The sequence below is a fragment of the Hyalella azteca genome, unplaced genomic scaffold, assembly GCF_000764305.2.
Source record: "Hyalella azteca isolate HAZT.00-mixed unplaced genomic scaffold, Hazt_2.0.2 contig9703, whole genome shotgun sequence".
In the NCBI taxonomy this organism is placed as follows: domain Eukaryota; kingdom Metazoa; phylum Arthropoda; class Malacostraca; order Amphipoda; family Hyalellidae; genus Hyalella; species Hyalella azteca.
The window spans coordinates 197,934-218,486 of NW_025939765.1; the positions used below are offsets into that span (position 1 = coordinate 197,934).

A 20,553-nucleotide genomic window follows, 5' to 3' on the forward strand; every position below is an offset into this window, starting at 1 on the left:
TGCTTGTTCCCAATTAAGAGTCTAGGTTGTCATCTCTTTGAGGATCATGAGATCTTTAACATGCCAATCGGCTTTTTCCATCGTGTTATTGGGGATTAATATTGTTTTTATTTCCTTTATTTTGAGTTTACGCAAATGCTTTTAACTCCAGGGGCCATAATTTCAAAACTCGCTAAGTGAACGTAAGTACTTACGCTCTATTTTCTTGTCTATGATTGGTGGGTTTTACTTGAAAGGCCGTCAATGATTGGCTGATGAACTTACGATCTCTTAACTTTTTTGAAAGTATAGGCCCTGGCCATTTGAACACCGCGTGTTGGGCTCTTGTGTCCACTCTTTCCCCAATAACTGTATTGTCTCTAGGACAAGCGTTGGGCCTGTTGGGTTTACTGTAGAATTAGGTTTAATTATTCTCTTAATTGTTCTTCAGCAAGACACAGTTAATTAAGTATTTTGCTTATTGTGTTAATTTTGTCACTGTCATCAATTGCGATATGAATAAGCATAATTGTTCTAAAAAATTTCTAAACTGTTTATCTGCACTTGCCTCGTAAGAACCAGTCGAATAGCTTTATCTCCGTTACTAGCGTTATTCATGTTACGAACTACATCATCATTTTGCACAGTTTACATTGTTTATACTGCGAGATTAAAGAGATAGAGAAGCGCATTTTTTTCCTCCTCTGTGACACATTTCTTTTCTGTTCGAATATTGTGATCCTCAATTTCATTTATCTGTACCACAACGGATGACTTCCTTGCAGTATGCCCGCAACTTCTGCATTCAAGAGATCATTTTATTATATTTGAATGTACTTTATTCTGGTGGGTATTAGAAGTTAAATCTTTCTCATTATCTTTTCCTTTCAACTGCAACTAAATTCAATCAATTACTCAAATATATACCATTTCTAAACAAATCACGCCAAAAAAATTTTCAAGGTGAACCTCAAATGAAAACAAGGACTTAATCGTAATTACCTCGCAAATTATTTAACCTCTGAGCTGCAGCCTGACAAACTTGCGGACGCCTTCCGCCGGGTCCCGAAATATCGCCGTGGTTCTTTCTCCCGACAGCGGCGCTATGAACGGCTGCGCTCGCCTCATCTTCTCCAGTAAAAATGAAGCTTCCCTTCCGCCCCTTAATTGTTGTCCTAACGTATTTCTGTATTTGATGGAATCCGTCTAAGATTCTTCTATATTTCTACACTTGGAAACCGTAGCACTAATATCAGCTTTTTCGCAATTCCTTAAAGGGATTCCGGAACTCTCAGGTTGTTTAATTATATATTTTTTGAACCATCGTATATAACCGGAACTTCTCAAGTTGTTTTATAATATATTTTTTGAGTCGCCGTATATAACATACATGACGCTAATTTGATGGAATCCGTTTAAGATTCTTCTATTTCTGCACTTGGAAACCGTAGCACTAATATCAGCTTACTCGCAATTCCTTAAAAGGATTCCGGAACTTCTCAGGTTGTTTAATTATGTATTTTTTGAACCATCGTATATAATATACATGACGCTACTTTACACTGAAACTAAGATATATTTGTTGCAATGCTGTCTACGAAAATAATGCACACATGTATATTTTGTGAATTGAATTGCATAATATAATTTTTTTGAAGTGTACTAGCTAATTAGAGCAGATTGAATATGGAGGAAATTGTTTAGAACTCATCATTGGTTGCTAGAAATTTCAATCAACAATGAAAAATGTCCTGTTTATATCAAGCATTCGAATTTTTGCCCGTAATGTTTTATGGTCCTATTGACTGATGTCTGCATTTTGAATTAAAATAATAAGCAAGCAATAATTATAATTAAATTCGTATTGTGATCTGAATGGAATTAGCGACTCATTCAAAGTTTCTTGGCGGTTATATAAAGCGCACCAACCAAACTTTTGGTGGAACCTAGGCCTGAATTTTGATCTTTTTGTGCCCGGTCTGAGATTGCAGACCCGATTCATGTGTTCAGTTCAGTGTCCAGTGATGCCCGTAGCAATAACGCGGAATGTGCGTTCAGTGACGCCCTTAGCAATAACACGGAATAAGCGTTGAGTGATGCCCGTAGAAATAACCAAGGATGGTGTTGGAAAGTGAGAATGAAGTCTTTTGGTTCTCACGATGCCTTCCTTGGCATGACGTTCATATCCAATCAATTAAGCAAGGCAGCTTAGAAATTCTTATCCACATCGCGTCTTCTCAATTCGCGGTAAATATATCATTCTAGATATGTTCTAACAATTTAGTGTTGTCTTATTTTTAGCTAATGTACACTTATACTGTTGAATCATTCGACCCTAATTCTAAATTTGAAATAAAAATTGACTCTCAGAAATTTCGCTTTTTTATTTACTTTGTCTTGGTAGCGTATTTCAGTTGCAACCTTAATCGAATCGTTAAATTGTGTCCGTTGATGTATTTTTTTTTAACATAATAAGAGAATTAAGAAGAGTGTTATTATTTCATAATAAGAGAGTTATTCGATCAAAGAGTTAAGATCCTCTTCTTGAAATGATCACGTTACTGTGTATTGCTGACATTATTTGCCGAACTCTCCCTCACATTCGAATATTGCATCATCGCAAAGCCTTTAGGTGCAATGACTCGTATTTTGTTTTGTGTTTTCCTTGTCATGAAAACACTTGCAATTAATGAACCTCTGCTAGTCCTTTAAAAATTCATGTGAATCCCGTCGATGTTATCGCTTTCACTGTAGGATGACTGCAAAGATTTTATTGAAGGAATAACCGTCTGCTCAGTCCTCGGCAAGATGTTCCCATGCAGCCATCGTGAGAACCTATACACATCCCCTCGTACCTTCAGACATCAGCCTTTGTTATTGCTACGGGCGGCACTGAACGCTCATTCTGTGTTATTGTTACGGGCGTGTCTGATAGTTATTACGTGTTATTGTTACGGGCGTCGCGGACAGTTATCCGTGTTATTGTTACGGACGTTTCTGATAGTTATTACGTGTTATTGTTACGGACGTCTCTGATAGTTATTACGTGTTTATGTTACGGGTGTCACTGACAGTTATCCGTGTTATTGTTATACGGGTGTAACTGACAGTACTCCGTGTTATCGTTACGGACGTCTCTGGCAGTTATTACGTATTTTTGTTACGGGTGTTACTGACAGTTATTCCATGTAAGTGCTACGGATGTCACTGTAAGTTTATTCTGCATTATTGCTACAGGTGTCAATGACCGCTTATTAATTCATTCAGAATTAGGATCACTTGGTTCATACATGAAAGCTGACATTACTCGCTGCATGTCTCTTAATCCTCAAACATAATTAAAAATTTAAGTCCTTGACTTGTACTCGTCAAGTATATATCGTCTTCCTAGGAGACTCTTATGCTAGCTAAATGTCATTCATTTCATACCAAATGAGCGCTATTTGCATTAGAGCTTCGCAGCATCAGGCAAAACTTCCCTCAATAAACTGAAATTTAGCAATAAAATATCTCTACACATGAGAAGAGCTCAAACTTGCCCTCTCTGAGCAAAGAAATGGCTTAAAGTAGAGTCTGAATTTCCCCTGTGAGATCTCAACTGCGTGTGCGAGCGGCAGGATTTGATGCTATCACTTAACTCAGGACGAGACGCTCGTCGCACCACTGCACGCTTCGCGGCACAGGTGGAGGTCGTAGAATTCTATTCACTAAAGTAATTTTCGTCTGAAATCAAACTGGTGTTAACTCAATATATATAGTAACCTTTTTATTCCTTAGGACGCCAATCCATGTTTGGTCGATTGGACACTTTCGTTATAATTTATCCCGCGCTTCTCAAGCTTTTTTTTCGCGCACATTTTTCAATGGTATTTGCACAAATACAAATATTTTGATAGTTTTGTCGCTAATATTTTTTCTGAAATCGGTCCCCGTGCAAGTAGGAGTGGAACTTAACACACAGCCAATTGACGCTGTGTGGACGTGCAAACATGTCTGGCATTTAAAATACTTGCAAGCGCTACCAAACTTGTATAATTGAAAAGCTATGTATTAGATATAACAAGGGGTTTTGGGGTGCTTAAATTGAGTTTTTTTGCTTCATTGCTGTATGGAAAGTGGATAGTAACTTATGCTTCATTCATCGCATAGTTTCACTTCCGTTATTTATTTCGAGACTCGCAGTTAAGACACGCACACGCTGTCTGCAGGAGCGATGCTTTATCCGGCGACGAGACGCGGGGCCGTGAATTGTCAAGGATTTCATTTAATTTAAAAGTTGCATTTGGAAACATATTTTCCCTGTACTCACAGTTGGCTATGATTGTTAATGACTAAATTTTCAACTTGCGGTTGCCTATGCCGCCACTATCGGCGCGCTCAGCCTAGGAGGCGAAATTGACTTTCACTGTCTTCCGCCGAGGTTATAGATTGCCTCGCTTAACCTTTGGCCGGGCTGAAGAACCCGAAAGTCTTGTTTGCATTAGAATAATCAAACACTTTAACATATGATTAGGGTATTAACTGTTGTATTTCATGAAAATATCATGCCTATTTGCTTTGATTATTTAAAGTCGTAAAAAGAATTCATTACACAACTTTTTATTCGTTTCTGAGAATTATTTCTCACGAAAATGTAACGCCTCATTTTGTTTTATTGGTAAAGAACATTCATCCGCAAATAACCATCAACAACAATGGAACTGAAGCAATAGAAGGATAGCGACGGTAAAGGTCCATTCATTTTCATCTTAAGTATCGAGCGGATATTTTTTGATAGGCAATTGCATTGCGCATCGCTCACGTTCTTCATGACGACCCGACACTTTGATTTGCGTAACCCACAACCGCGGTTGCGACACGACCTCTTCAAGCCAAGCATTCGGAACTGCTGACCTTTGCACGGAGCCCAGGATGGCAAATATTGCCGTCATTATTCGACTACTTCAGGTACCGGCTTGAGGAACAGCCTAGCTCATGCCAGGCGCCGGCTCGAGGAACAGACTGTAGCTCATGCCAGGCGCCGGCACGAGGAACAGACTGTAGCTCATGCCAGGCACCGGCTCGAGGAACAGACTGTAGCTCATGCCAGGCACCGACTCGAGGAACAGACTGTTGCTCATGCCAGGCGCCGGCTTGAGGAACAGACTGTAGCTCATGCCAGGCACCGGCTTGAGGAACAGACTGTAGCTCATGCCAGGCGCCGGCACGAGGAACAGACTGTAGCTCATGCCAGGCGCCGGCACGAGGACCAGACTGTAGCTCATGCCAGGCTCCGGCACGAGGAACAGACTGTAGCTCATGCCAGGCGCCGGCACGAGGAACAGACTGTAGCTCATGCCAGGCGCCGGCACGAGGAACAGACTGCATGCTAAACATTTCGACCTTGTGGATTAATTTGTGTAATCAGATGTTGGTGGCAATAATCAATAGAACACGACATGTCTGCATAATTTGTCGCATCCCTTGTAGAATGGTCCAGAATATGACATTTCTGTCGAATTTAGTATATAAATAAAATTACTATTTTGTCATTATTTAAAGTAACTGAAATATTCGTCAATCATTAGTTGATTCTACACAGTTGTCAACATCTCCATCGCCCTCCTCAAAAGTGTTCCACTTTTATCTCGCAATTGCTTATCAATTAGACAATTTAGAGTTAATTTGGTCATGGAATGATTACAAAAACGGTGGCGCCTTCTGTATCTCATAATTGCTTGTCAATTAGACAATTTAATGTTAATTTGGTCATCGGTGAATGATTCCAAAAACGGTGCCTAACTGTCGGAACTCAACGAAACCCGTGGCCATTCGCTACGAAGTTCTGAGCTTTTCTCTGCGTCAGAAATACTTACGCCAGAGTCGATGGTCCATTCACAAAACCGTGCGTATCGACCAGGTCATGTGGATGGGCTGTTGTGGTCATGCAGGGATTGCGTAAGGCATAGGAAGACAACATGGCTGAGGCTGGAGAAAGCGTGTTGCTGAGATGCTGGGAACGCTCGCCTGACCCGCCGCCACACAGCCACCCGAGGTCACCATCACTTCCGACTGAAATATGGCCAGCCATGCATATCTTATTCCGTTCTTTGATGCATTATGACAATAGTTTGTACATTTCGTTGTTGTGTAATGAGAGGATTGATGTGTTGACGAGTATGGACACAGCGCTATATGGCTCGAGGGCTGATGTGTCACACACAGTAAACGATTTGTGAAATGATGCGAACTGATGCACTGTTGTAGGTAGGATGCGTAGCTTTGGGAGGTGTGAGTATTATCATCCTAGCAAACTATCATAATACACGAATAACGACTTTTGCTGCTTGATTCAGCATGAATCTGCTTGTAATATACACCTTTAATAAAAAATATTTCTTCAATATGCGTGTTCGAATCAACAAGGAATAATATCAGCATATTTATCGGCGTATTCTCTGTTACTTGGCAGTGAGAGATGACGGTTGTTTCATTATCTCGTATTAATTTTGCATATTTTCACCCGTTACAATACTACTACTGAGCACATAACACAGCCTGCACCACGCCCATCAGTTCAGTTCACATAGACCGCAACATGTTCAGCTCTGGCAACGGGTGTTACTGCATGTGTTTCTGGAGTACCCACGACTTCAATGCTCCCTATAAAAAAAAAAAACAAGTATTGGGCTTCAAATTTCTTGTGGTAGGGCGAGAAATAAATTCTTTTATTTTGTGTGAATTTATAACTATTGTTTCTTCTCAGGCTGCAAATATGTAATTTTAAAATCTCATTTCATTTATATGAAAAATTTTATATTGGAAGTTATTCGGTGACTTATAGGTTATTGCTTGCATTAAAACATGTGAATGTTTCATATTCCATAACGTTATAATTATAAAACATAATTAAAAATAGTAATTCGTTTACTAAATTATTTATTAACTTTCATACTCAATTGGTCTGCGTTGGCAGACGCCTTGTGCAAACGTCACTCCTACACTCGCTACACGTACAGACTTATATTTTGCCAGGATTTGCTATCGCACATTTCTGGCTTATGGGTGACACTTCGCATGATTTTCTCAAATCTAAATTTATGTATCTTTGTTATTCAGAACCGAAGTTTTTTTCTCGGCCATTCAATCGTACTCAAATTAGCCATGTCAACTCGTTGCATCTGATTTTGTTAGTCATCTCAAAGTTGTCTACCTATTTTGTATTGTGTACGTAGTTATTACATGAAATAGATACACGATACATAAAATAATGCTCAGTGTGATTGCCATCACTACCCTCTGAACGCTTTCGCGTATATTGGTGCGTTATTTTTACGAATGAATCGTCCAGAATTAAATACATATTTTTACGTCTGCGTCGCTTCTCAGCTCGTCTGCGTTGCTTCTCCGCTCGTTTGCGGTGCTTTTCAGCTCGTCTGCCGCGATTCTCTTCTCGCCTGCGCCGTTTATCAGCTCATCTGCTCCAATACTTAGCTCGTCTGCGGCGCTTCTCTTCTCGTCTGCGCCGGTTATCAGCTCGTCTGCTTCAATACTTAGCTCGTCTGCGGCGCTTCTCTTCTCGCCTGCGCTGTTTATCAGATAGTCTGCACCGTTTATCAGCTCGCCTGCATGCGCCGTTTGTCAGCTCGTCTGCGCCGTTTATCAACTCGTCTGCGGCGCTTCTCAGCTCGTCTGCGGCGCTACTCAGCTCGTCTGCGCCATTTATCAGCTCGTCTGCCACATGCCTTGGGTTGCGTTAGAGGACACAAGTAACCTCTCGCTTCATCCCTCGCTCGTCGGGTTGAGTAACATCAGAGAAGAAGCGAGCGCAGTTCATGACCCTAAGTTTGCTGCTCCACGTGATGGACGTTTGCCCACGAAGACATTAAAAGAATATTAGATTCTTCCGGCACCGCTTGCTGAGTGTGAGATTAACCCGTCACTGCTTGAAGCACGTGTTCACTGTCAAAAAAATACTGCAACCTGTACATATGGTTCGGGGAAATTCGTACTCTTTAGTTACACTAATAGAAGAAAACATTCTGTAGCAGTTCCTTCTACTGTTTCGGGTCTTTTTGTGTAATTGAGCAGCACGAGCTCTCATTTTTATGGTCTTTCAAAAAATCGTTGTGACGAGACATAAATCTTGTGTTTGTGCTCAATAACCTGGGTCTGTGAATGCCTCTCGTTGCTTTCCTGCGCTTAAACTGCTTTTAAGTCCCATGATTAGCGAGGGTGCATGGTAAATAGCAGATTGTTGAGTGTTGAACAATAAGCTTGTTAGCCCGACATGTGGTGAAGTGACCTGACACTGTCAGTTTTTTGGCAGCTGTTGGAAAAGCTTCGTTTCCCCTCGCCTTGACCCTTTGATCTCAGCAGCTGACGACTTGGCACCCTCTTGCGATGCGCGGATGTCGCGTGAGGGCATTGAACCTGAGGGCATGTTCCCTCAACTCCGTTTCATTAGCGCGCACGTTGCGAGATTTTATTCTATGTTGTAGGTGAAGTAACTTCACTGGGGTTGCTAATTTGGTGAGGTTGTTGTTAATGTTGGGGTGTTGATAATTGGAAATTTTTACTTGAAATTTACGAATTATAAAATGATTAAAAAATTCAAAATTTGAGCGCATGGGCACAATCTAATTTTATTACTATGAATACAATATTCTATTTGCGTAATTAAAAATTAATTCAATTTTAAATAAACTTCTAATTTTCTACTAGCTCAATTGATTTTTTCCACTGCAATCCGGTGTTTCAGCTGTGAAAATAAGACTTTATTCCTTTTGTAATTTCCGTTCATGTACTGACGTCATTTTTTTCATTGCAGAGTACTGAGGTTGCTTCGTTCCCGGTGTTCGATCCTTCAACGGCGACTACCTTTGACAACGAGAACAGCAACTTCGTGTCGTTCAACAGTGAGCTGGACAGCGCCGTGACCCAATACCTCTCACAAGTTACTGAGCTTGGCTACAGACCCACCAACGGCGGATCTAACCTCTCCTCTTTCAAAGCAGATTGGAAGGACAAGAATAATTCTGTAGCGTCCGTCAACTCGAGGACTTCTGAGCGATTGCTTGCTGTCCAGTTCCAGCTGAATTCCAGTGAGAGACGAAATTTGCCAAGTACTGTCGACACTGAAAATCGACGTACTGAAGACAACGGAGCTATTGAAATCACCCGAGAAGAAATCCTTGACGTAAATAGTTTCGATGAAAACGTCAACAGCGAAGATTCACCGGTCGTAGATAATATAAATTACCCAAACTTCAGTGAAGGTCCATGTGCACAGGAAAACTTTTACGAGAATGGCAACGTGTCTGTCACTGATGAACCGATTTATGAAAATCTAGACGCGTCCTTGGATGAAGTTTTCAATAAGGAACCGCTCTATGACATCGTACCTAGACGTCCTCAAGTCCCTCCTAAGCCTGAGAGTCTTGCACGGACAATAAGTCAAGAGAACGAGATCGATTCTTCGAGCGAAGAGCTCAAATGTTGCAGCATAAGTGAAGATAGTCAATGCGCTGACGACATTAGTGGCGACTCTCTGTCAGCGGAATCTTTAACAGATTTTTTGACGCAAGACATAGAGAGAAACTCGAAGAAGAGGAAAAAGAAAAACAGAGAACAACATACCGAGCAGTCCTGCAGTGTTGACGGATCGGAAACGTCTGACTTGGGCTCTTCAGGCAGTGAGGATGTTCCTTCGATAGACGAATGGCCGTCGACCACTTCTCGCGCTGCGACGACAGTTTCTGTATCGTATGAGGTGGAGGATATTCGGCCAACCAAGCCTGAAATTGCCCTGGAACTGCTGGAGGACGAAGTTTTGGCCGAACTTGAACTGGAAAAATCACTGGGTTCCATTTCACACATTGATAGAAGTCTCACTGCACCGATTCTTGAGCAAATTTCCGACGAAGAAGACTCAATACAAGCGATTAATTCTTCAATCGTGGAGGTGTGTCGCTCCAGAGACGAAATTGATGAAGCAAGGATCATAGATGATGTGGGCAGTTATTCAGAAGATTTGATTGGTGCTTCATCTATTCGCCACTCGGTTATAATAGAGTTGAAGGATTCCGACAAAATTTCTCCGTGCACAAAACAAGACCTGAAGCGAAGTGGCAGTCTTCATGTCTCTGGATCTAACTCTGAAAAGTGTTACCGAAAAAGCAAATCCTGTAAGAAGAAAAATCGTCGTATGAGTGAGACTGGGATTGGCATTTCCGTGGGTGTGATCCATAATGCGAAAACCAACACTAAGGAGTTTCATGACTTAAGCGATCGACAAATAAGACAGCAGGTTATTGAAATATGTGACGACGGAACTTGGGGTCTTAAAAAGGGTGACGAAGAAACAGACCTCTCACTTGACATAGAAATTCAGGCTGCAGGACCGGAATTCATAGAAAATAGTTCAGCGGGACGGGAGGAGATCGATAAAACGGAAGAGGCAAAACAATCAATCAACGATTGTAAGACGACTGTAAACCTCACCTGGAAGAAGGCGCAGTTGCCCACCGATAACAAAAAGAAAATCAAACAAGAATCAAGTCTGAGCAAGAAAAAATCTCCAAAAATGGAAGAATGTTATTCGATAGCAGCACCGCCTCAGGCATTTTCGAATCCTGATGGCTCCGATGGCGTGTTTAGTGCATCTTGCGTGGCTCTCAATTCAGAACCCAACTCACTTGCTTCCGTGACTGGCGAATCAGTTGGACATAGGATAAACGCTAACCAGCCTATCAATACAACGACGAAGGCCAACTCTCCTTCACCGAGCAAAAAGAAAGAACCATTTTGGAACGAAGCTGCAAAAGAAGACGATGGGTTACAAAAAGACTTGAAAAGCAACTTAGGGCTTGCAATCATGGAATCCTATGACAAAGAGATGAACAAGAAGAGGGAGAGCTTGAATTTGCCGGAGGTGTCTATGCTTGATTTCGGTCAAAGCGCATTTGATCTGGAGGTTGATAGGAAAAACGTCATCAAACAGATGATAGTAAAAACAAAGAAAAAACAGTCTTGGTTTGGAGGGCCTTCTGCAACGGATATGGATGCCAGTGTTCCGAAAAAATCTTCGTTTAATGTGGTTAAACGATCAAATTCAATGTCTTCAGTTAGTGGAGTTGGAAGCAAGAGTTTTAGTTCGAGAAATGGCAAGGAAATGAAGAAGGATATGAGCTTTTTGAACATGAAGAGCGCGGCTTCGAGAATTCAGCGCACTTCTATTGGAGAGGATGAAGACGACATTGTTTTCCCGAGTTTCATGAGCAACACTGAGAGTTCAGACGACAAAAATAGTTCGGAAAAGTGTACTCCTGCCATCGAGCCCATCCCTAACATTGAACTGACTATCAAGAAGTTGGGTGTTGATCAATTAACCCCATTATCTCCTTCGTACAAGTTAAACAAACACTTGACCGCTATCACGCCGTTCAAACCACCCAGCCAAAATAAGCACTCTAGCATTAAAAACATTAAAGCTTCATTGCCAATTGATGCAGTTCCGGCCGAAGAGTGTGCTCAAGTAGACATTGTGCCCTCTCCTGTAACTGACATTCCCAAAGGAAATCCTGACCAGAAATCCTTAGAAGAAATTATTATCACTGACCAACCAGCCTCATCTCCAGCATCAGCGCTATTTTCGTCTCAAGTTGACATCGACTCGACTGCTCACGAATCAGGTTTTCCAGAGCAACTACAGATCGATATTCCCGAGACCAAGAACAGCATGGATGAAATTTCTGCTGAAGCTGCTGCAGAAGTGGAGACGCTGCCTGCACCGCGAGCTAAAGGTAAGGAATTTTATCCTTGCTTGTGCTGGTCTTTTAAGAATTAATGCGCGGAAGAATAAGATACAAATTTAGATTAGTAAAAAATGATTCGCAAAAAGTTCCGGAATGTGGAATTGACGTCAATTTGATTAGAAGCCGAAGTTCTGTGCGTCGGCTGAAGATTTCTTCCGAAGTTCTTTCTGCTGACGCGAAGCGCTTAAAATTATAAAAAAATGTTTTTAAACATCTTCATCAAACTACGATTTATAATTTTATAGTCAGTAAGAAATATTGAAGTTGATGTAGCAGCCAATTAAGGTTATTTCCAGGCTTAATTTGTTTGCGAGAGCGCGTTGCCCTCATCACGTGCTTGCCCTCGGGTGACCCTCACCTCTCGAGAATTTCTCCGCTGTCTGCCCGCAAATTCCAATAATTATTCACGTACAACAGGCTATGTTAAGACTTTGAAATCATTAAAACCAATTGAGTATAGAACGAGTAATCCAAGCATGCAATTTTGCAATTACCATCAAACAGTTTAATTGACATTTTAATTATTCTCACTCCAATGACATTAATTTATTGCCAAGTCAAAACTTGTCAACTCACTGTTAGCTACAAATTCGTTATTAAAGCAGTAAGGACTAGTCTCATGAAACGGCAGAGAACCATATCGCCTTATGGCTGCTGAGCAGATGCTGTGTCTCGCTTTCGAAGGTTGTTGCCATTCCGGTTATCATTTTCCATGTGTACAGAATGACATCGCTTTCCCGTCTCCTCTGCAGTGAGTATAGACCCAGACGTTTCAAACCGTATGGAAGTTGTAATCATTTCAAAACATTTCTGGCGGAAGATGTCCGCCGGATCAAAGGCTGTTGAAAATTTTTGTAATTGCCTTGCTGCCGTATTGTGAAGGTTGTGGGCGACAAATAACTTCATATACAAGGTTAATCTCTAAGTCAGGCAAGCCTGGAGATCCGTAAGCTTGATCCGCACGGAATGAAGTGTCATCGACCTTCTGCCCATTGAATGACGCTATTGTGTCATGCAACAATATCAATATATATTAATATAAGGAAAAAATCCGAATGTAGTTTGAATACAGCGTACTATAGTATAGGTACCGCCTCGGCTGATTTGGACGCGGTTTCCGATGGAGTTTTGGCGAGCGATGGCTTCCATTTCAAATAAACCGCCAAAGATTTAATTAACGGTTTATAGTGAAATAAGTCGGCCGTAAAAAGTCGGCAGGTATTAGTTCCTTCCTTCAGACAGCTTTAAATATTCCTTTATTGGCTTGAACATGAGTAATTTTTTTACATAAATCGCTCGTTCCTGTCATGCATGCAAATACAATCACGAAAGAGAACCCAGGAGCTGAAGGCAGTACATTTTGGAACGGTCAGTCCTCTGAAGGCGACGTTACACTAAAACTGTACTAATTTAAAGTTTTACAGTCCTCTGAAGGCGACGTTACACTAAAACTGTACTAATTTAAAGTTTTACAGTCCTCTGAAGGCGACGTTACACTAAAACTGTACTAATTTAAAGTTTTACAGTCCTCTGAAGGCAACGTTACACTAAAACTGTACTAATTTAACGATTTACAGTCCTCTGAAGGCGACGTTACACTAAAACTGTGCTAAGTTAAAAATTTGCAGCTTGGTCCTCTGCATCATTTGGATGGCAGGTATAGTGTAGCTTCGGTACATGGACATGGGAGTGGTTAATTGACAGCTGGTGCTTATCTCATTGTGTTCATTCAAGACACAATCTTCCTAAAAACCTGTTTCTTATCTAATGGGTTGAAAGATTTACTTGTCCATTCTTATACACGAAATTACAATTCAGTGTCCCAACATTCAACAAGGACGAAGACTGCCCACGTACAATGCTGACGTGATTTCATGTAAAGGTCAGCGTCTGCATATATAGTCTCTGGTAGTCGCTGAACCATAAGGCCTGGTTTGATCAAGTCTAGGGCATCCATGCTTGCCTGACTCACCCGTCCTCTTGGCACTTCTCTGTAACTCTCTGTCGGGGTCACATATTTAAAGGCTAGGGGCCGTACAGTCAAAACTCCCATAAGTACACGTATAGTGGCCGATTTCACGTCTATGACTGATGGCTTTATGAATGAAAGATTGACGGACTCCATAATAGTTACGGACTCCATCTTTATCATGAAAGATAGAGTCCGTAACTATTTTTGATGGTACGGCCACAGTTACACGATCTGGGGCCATACTTTCAAAACTTGCTAAGTTAACGTAATTACTTACGATCTATTTTCTTGTCTATGATTGGTGGATTTTGCTCTAAAGGTCGTCAATGATTGGCTGGTGAACTTACGATCTCTTAAATTTTTTGAAAGTATAGGCCCAGGCAAGCTAAGATTTAACTTCCACTTAAGCTTAATCGTCGAAGTCTGGCAGCTTACAGGAGACACGAGAAAACATTTCAGGCTAAGTTGATCAATAGCCAAAAATCGATGTATAATGAAGCTTGGTTCAAATTTGTCTTGCTTCAAGATATGATTCGCTTCTTTTTTATATTCATACTTACTACAGTAAGTTCTTTTAACTTGTCAACCATATAATTTCTATTACAAAATACCTGGTACTGCATTCGTCTCAACGTGAAAGAATAAAATTCAAATCTTAAGAAAACTGACCAACCCATTTCACATCGGAGGATATTTTTTCCTATAGCTGGTATTGCAAACTAGTTCACACTACACCCGTTTACTTTGGCCCAGTTTGACCAGAAGACACTTTCACCTGCTCTTGGCCCTGCCTGCATGAATGCTTAAGAGGCTAAGGCCTTTAGGCGCCGGCATGGCAGCTTGTAATTTCCACTCGAGATTTTACGAGCCACGGATATCCGATCTTTGTCTGCCAGAGCTATTATTTTGCAGGGAGAAATAAGCTCCACTTCAGAGGTTTCTTCGGTTACTGATTTCCTTTTTACCGATATATGATTAGCGCTTTCAAGAATAGATCTTACGACCGATCTTCGGGAATGTTTTACTGGATACCAAATGAAATTTCTCCGCGTGGTTTGCTCATATTTAGCAAGTATTTAACAATGAAATACGTGTGATCTTTATTGTTGGTATGTATTAAAATTTGAATGTTGTACGTAGCAAAACTCAGGGTAATCTGACGCTATCCATCTTGTTGAAATTTAATCATAATTAATTTAAAAGATAATTATTCATTTGTGATATTGCAGATGCAAGACTAATTCAGATCCATAAGTGCCTGAAGAAGGAATGAACTGCTGTCCTCATAATGGTTTACATTTACTTGATAATAATATAATTTATAATATATAATATAATATATATTATAATAATATATATGAATTAATGTTAACATTGCGTACTCTACAGTTGGACGATTTCTCAGAACATTTGCATTATCAAGGCGAGCTTTGTGTAGCAGAGAGCAACAAACTTCATGATCAGAGCCATGGAAAATCTGGTCTCTGCTCGTACAATTTATTGTGTGGAACTTAACTGTGTCCAGTGACAGATGTTCGGGCGATGCACAATTCACTCGTCGTTCGTGCTAGGAAGTACACGACTTAATCGATATCGCAATTTTTTTCAGCAACTTCGCCAAACTGGCCTTACGGATTGAAACTCACTTTTGTGATGAAGAGTGGAGTGAGATATATCCGATATATTCACTTCATATCGAGCAGCTGCAACATATGCGCTTCTTGCGACTTCAAGAAGAATTTTCTTCAGAAAAATCTCAAACATTTTATGGCTTTCCTAGCACATATTTGTATTTATGACGGTTGTTATACTTGAATAGTTGCAAAAATGTACGTTATACATTTTTCTTGTCTCGCCTTTTTTCCACGGAAGTATTTTAATTTAACCTATTTTAGGTTAAATTTAAATTTTTAAATAAATTTAAATTTTTGAATTTTTAAACTAGCCTATTAAAATTTTCCGGTAGATTACATAAGAAATATAAATGCACATTTTAAGAACTTGGATTCAATCCAATAAACCAAATTTTTTATTACCTCGAAATATTGACTTTGCGCAACACGCCAGACGCGCGGCACGAAGGTGGCCTCGTGGCATATAAGGAAGATCACACCCGCGCAAATAAGATGCTCGCTCAGCCATTAATAGTATATAGTATATATAGTATATAGTGTATAGATATAGTATATAGTATATATAGTATATAGTATATAGTATATAGTGTATATAGTATATATTATATTTAGTATATGGTATTGTTTGTAAAAAAAGTCTTAATGCGAACGACAGCGCCAGCGATGTTCTCTTGTCTGCTTACCGACCTCCATATGGTGTGATAATCATAATTTCTGGTCAACAGATTCTGCAATTGCTTATTGGCGCACTTAAATGCTGATTAGACGATCTTCGGTTGCTAGCAAATAATTTTCAAATAACTGGTGCTATCGTTTTAGAAAACTTTTTATTCTGATGAGGTCATTAAGTTTAATTTAAACTTCCACCATTAAACAAAGCACTGTAATTTTCTAGTCGGGGAAAAATTTGTGGGTTGATGACGGAAAAAGGCTGCAGGTAGCAATAATTGGATAAATTTTTGTATGCCAAATAGTAAATTGGGGAACCATCCTCTAAACTATTTATTTTCGTTCGTGAGGAAAAATCTACGAAAATGTAGCAGCAGACATGAAAAATAAAATTGGCCAATTTGGGCGATTGCCGACACCGACTCGTTTTGTTCGAGCAAGATGCTCGAGGGAACGCTTTTCCTTCTCTTCACTCTTGTGAGGCAACAGCCTACTGAAGTGGTCGGGTTTTCAAAAATTTAAAAGCAAAGCTTTTAATAGCCAGAAAATTCACCATTTCTTAAAAAAGAAAACGTTTCGGAGACCAGCTCCATCATCAGTTCAATGGTGAATTTTCTGGCTATTTTCTTTGCTTTTTAATTTTTGATAAACTTGGGATTTAAGCAGTCAAGTGATTTTAATACTTATATACGATCAAAATGGTCGTGTTTTGTGGTGTTTTTCAGCGGGTGAACTGCTGCAGCTGCGTTCCTAATAAATTTGTGAAGGAAATTGTGAAGGACCTAATAAATTTGTGAAGGACCTAAATACTGCAGAGGTCCTAAAATTTTGTTATTTGTGAATGATTCATTCACTAAATAGCTGAAAAAATATTTATTATAATAAATTCCTCATACTTGAACTTCCAAACTATTGATGTTTACTACAATCGGGCTAGATGCAAGACATTTTTTGTTCATCTAAACTGAAAATAATAATCTCTAGGAAACAAGACGGCGAGATTTTACATTCATATTTATTCTCATTTTGGTTTAAATTGTCGCGTGAGCACTCGCATTCTTGCCAATCTCGAAGAGAAGTCGTAAGGAATCTCCGGGTCAGGTCGCAGGTCGCGCCCCCAGAGAAGTGGCAACACTGTTTTTGTCCTTTTACGCAGGTTTTAGGGGGAAATCCGCCGGCCGTTATCTCCTGCGACTTGCACGGTAGCCGTAACTTCTTAACCTCTCGATGTAAATTTAACTTTACCAACTGGTAGGATTAACCTTTCGATGTAAATTTACCTTTACAGGTAGGAAAAGCATTGCGGATAAGTGGATTGGTTGGTCCGCTTTAGCTGCTAAGAGCGCCATGATATCAATTAGTATTAAATTTAATTGATCATCGTCTCTGGTATGATATGAAGGATGTGTAATTGGTTTATCTCGTGACACTTAATATATATCATTTAAGACCACATTGTGCTCGTCCTAATGTGTTCTGGTACGACTGCAGCTGTTTTACGTTAAAAATTTCGCTTATAACAATGAACATTTTTTCTCTCTAGCTGTGGTGCTGTAGATTAGATGACAAAATGAGGGTTGTACGGTAGGTAATAATTAAAAAAAATGAAATATCATAATGAAAAAAATTGGGTACTAAAAATGTAGGGGGTGAAAAAAAAGTTTGCTCCTGCATTGTACAATCAGTGTAGAGCATAGAAAAACAATTTTTTTGTTGGATGCCTTCATTGGCGATCGTCTTTTGCTAGTTGAGTTACGAGTATAATGTTTACGCACTCAGTCTTCGGTCAACTCGAAACTATTCCACCGAAGCCTCTTTTAATATAATAATATAATATTTATTATTATATTTGATATAATATTAAATAATAATGATAATATTTTAATATTCTTTGCTTTTTATACAATTAAAATCGCAGTCACATCTATTAAATATAATCATGTCTATCTGCAACACCATACATTCACTGCCCGGTTAACTTAACAATTCAAACAGCTTTTAATCTCGCTGAAAATCCCGCTTAACATGCAGGGATAGCAAACACTTCTCGCTAGCAACAGTGATGTGGCAGCTTGCCATAAGGAATTCATGCACCAGCTCACACCCAGCATCATGTCGCAAATATCCCTTCACCAACATAACTGAACTCATCACATTCGGTTCCGGTGCCTGGTTGATGCATTCAAATTCAACAGATGTCGAGATGAACACACTCAACTTGGCTTCATCGGTGAAGCAAGCAAATTATATATATAACCTCAAGTTCCGGTGCCTGATCTGTGCATTCAAATTCATCAGATGTCGAGATGAATACACTCGACTTGGCTTCATCGGTGATGCAAGCAAATGATATATAACCTCAAGTTCCGGTGCCTGATCGGTGCATTCGAAATTTCCTGTGATGTACTGCACCCCGACAGATACTGCCAGAGTGCGGCTCTTACGAAGCCCGAGATGCTGGTTACAGAAACCACAGCAGCCGAGATTAAATACTGATTGTGCATGTGCTTGTGGTGAGAGAGTGATGCCGACGTGCCACAATGATTGATTCGAACATGTATTTAGGCGACAGGCTTGTACGCGGTGAAACTGTTGATAATTTAATTATATCCGATATTAAAAAATATTACTTTTTAGTTTCTTTACTTGCTCCATGAAAGTTGTCAATATTCGATGTATGCTGATCTATTAAAAATACCATGCACACTAATTTTTCAACTCTATTGATTAGATCTGCTCCCGAATGTGTTATAAATTCAATAAAAACTTTCTTAAAACGAAAGTGTTAGAAGGAAAGCAGATATTAAAATTTTATATTTACTTTTCGATTATTTCGAAGTATTCATTCGATGTAATCACCACCCAATCTACGTTAATCTTGATCTCAACGCTTGTCGTATTATTTTGTTTGTTTTGTTAATTTCCGCACATGTTTATTGCATATAATTGTCTAAGGGATGTGGTAAAAACCTTGGAAGTTTTTATAAAAGTTTCAAGCGTGCATTTCCTCTATATAGTGTGGTGATAAAAATGACAAATTATAGTATTAAAATATCACGCAACACCACTTTAGAGCGGTCACAGAAATGGTGTCTCCATTTCAGCAGCATTTTCTGCTGGTGTTGACATTTTTATCAGCGGTGAAAGACTTACTTTTCTCTTTAAATATTAGACCCATTATTTAGTTAGAATATCGATAAATGTTTCACTTGATAATTTCGGTGATTTAGCTTCTTTTTATGGGCACTGATGATTTTTAACTTCCTATTTTCTGCGTTGGTAATTAAAAATGATCTTTTTGCTGTTGCTGACATTTTTAGCAGCCGTGGAAGACTTACTTTTCTCTTGCTGTTGCTCACGCTCTCCACTTGCGTTCCCGGAAGATAAGGAAATAGTTTCGACAGTAATTAAGAAATATTCGACTCGTGCTCACAACATTATTCAGCCATATTGTTTGTAGAAGTTTGGTAATTCCACACATTCCACATTCTTTACATGCTTTTTGGCTCCAGTATTTTACTCGATTTGAACATACGAATTGTTTCCTTATTCTTGATTTTAATTTTTTTGCTGCTAATAATTTTTAAAAATCAATTGATTAGTTGAATGAAATAAGAACAGAAATGAATTTTTGATGCTTATACATCGAGATAATTCACTACTTAGGATTATAGGCAGCCTTCAGGGGACATACTTTCAAAACTGGCTAAGTGAACGTAAGTACTTACGCTCTATTTTCTTGTCGTTGATTGGTGGATATTGCTTGAAAGGCCGTCAATGATTGGCTGACGAACTTACGATCTCTTAAATTTTTTTGGAAGTATGGGTCCAGGACGTGCAAAGGCGCAGTCCGTAATGGCCTCCGCGAGCATGGCGACGTTCAGGACCAAACCGAGGGGAAGTCTCAGCTAGAAACTCCCCCGCCTCTTATTTGTTTGGGGACGAAACACGAATACAATGGTCGTCGTAAATGATATTAGTACTAGACGGTATTAAAGCTAAAGTATTATCGTCAGTAGTCGAAGAACTCCCCCGCCTCTTATTTGTTGGGGGACGAAAGACACGGCGAGATTTTGATCGCGGTCGCTTGTTGCGGCCACAAATTGAGTGAGAGGGCAGATCTGAAACCGAATATACGTATTAGTTCATAACGAGATTTCTAGAGCCGCAGTTGTTCGTAGCTTTTAACACGATTAAATCCTGTATTTACGAATACAGTGGTCGGTGTTAATGGTAGCATTAGACGGTATTAAAGCTATAGTATTATCGTCAGTAGTCGAAGAGTTAGAGGGTCTACCAGAAGTGATACAAAACTTTGACCGAAATAGTTATGGTTAGATTAGGTATGATGAATTTCTGCGTTGCAAAATGTACATTGATAATTGATTTTTACTGAAAATTCTCATCAAACTCGCGTTCAACGACTGAATGCCATTATTTTCTAGATGAGCATGTTATCTTTTCGAAGAATTTTAATCGATTTACTCTAGGGGGGCGGAATGCA

General features: G+C 39.7%; 1 protein-coding gene across 1 annotated transcript in view; it reads left to right on the forward strand.

The window, feature by feature from the left end:
- LOC108675756 overlaps positions 1-20,553 on the forward strand; it is a gene marked incomplete at its 3' end in the record, with an annotated part of 102,713 nt that overhangs the window by 9,544 nt on the left and 72,616 nt on the right. Inside the window, exon 2 of the mRNA XM_018163785.1 lies at positions 8,789-11,762. Within this exon, the coding sequence (XP_018019274.1) occupies positions 8,789-11,762 (2,974 nt within the window). The remainder of the gene's footprint in view (positions 1-8,788; positions 11,763-20,553) is intronic.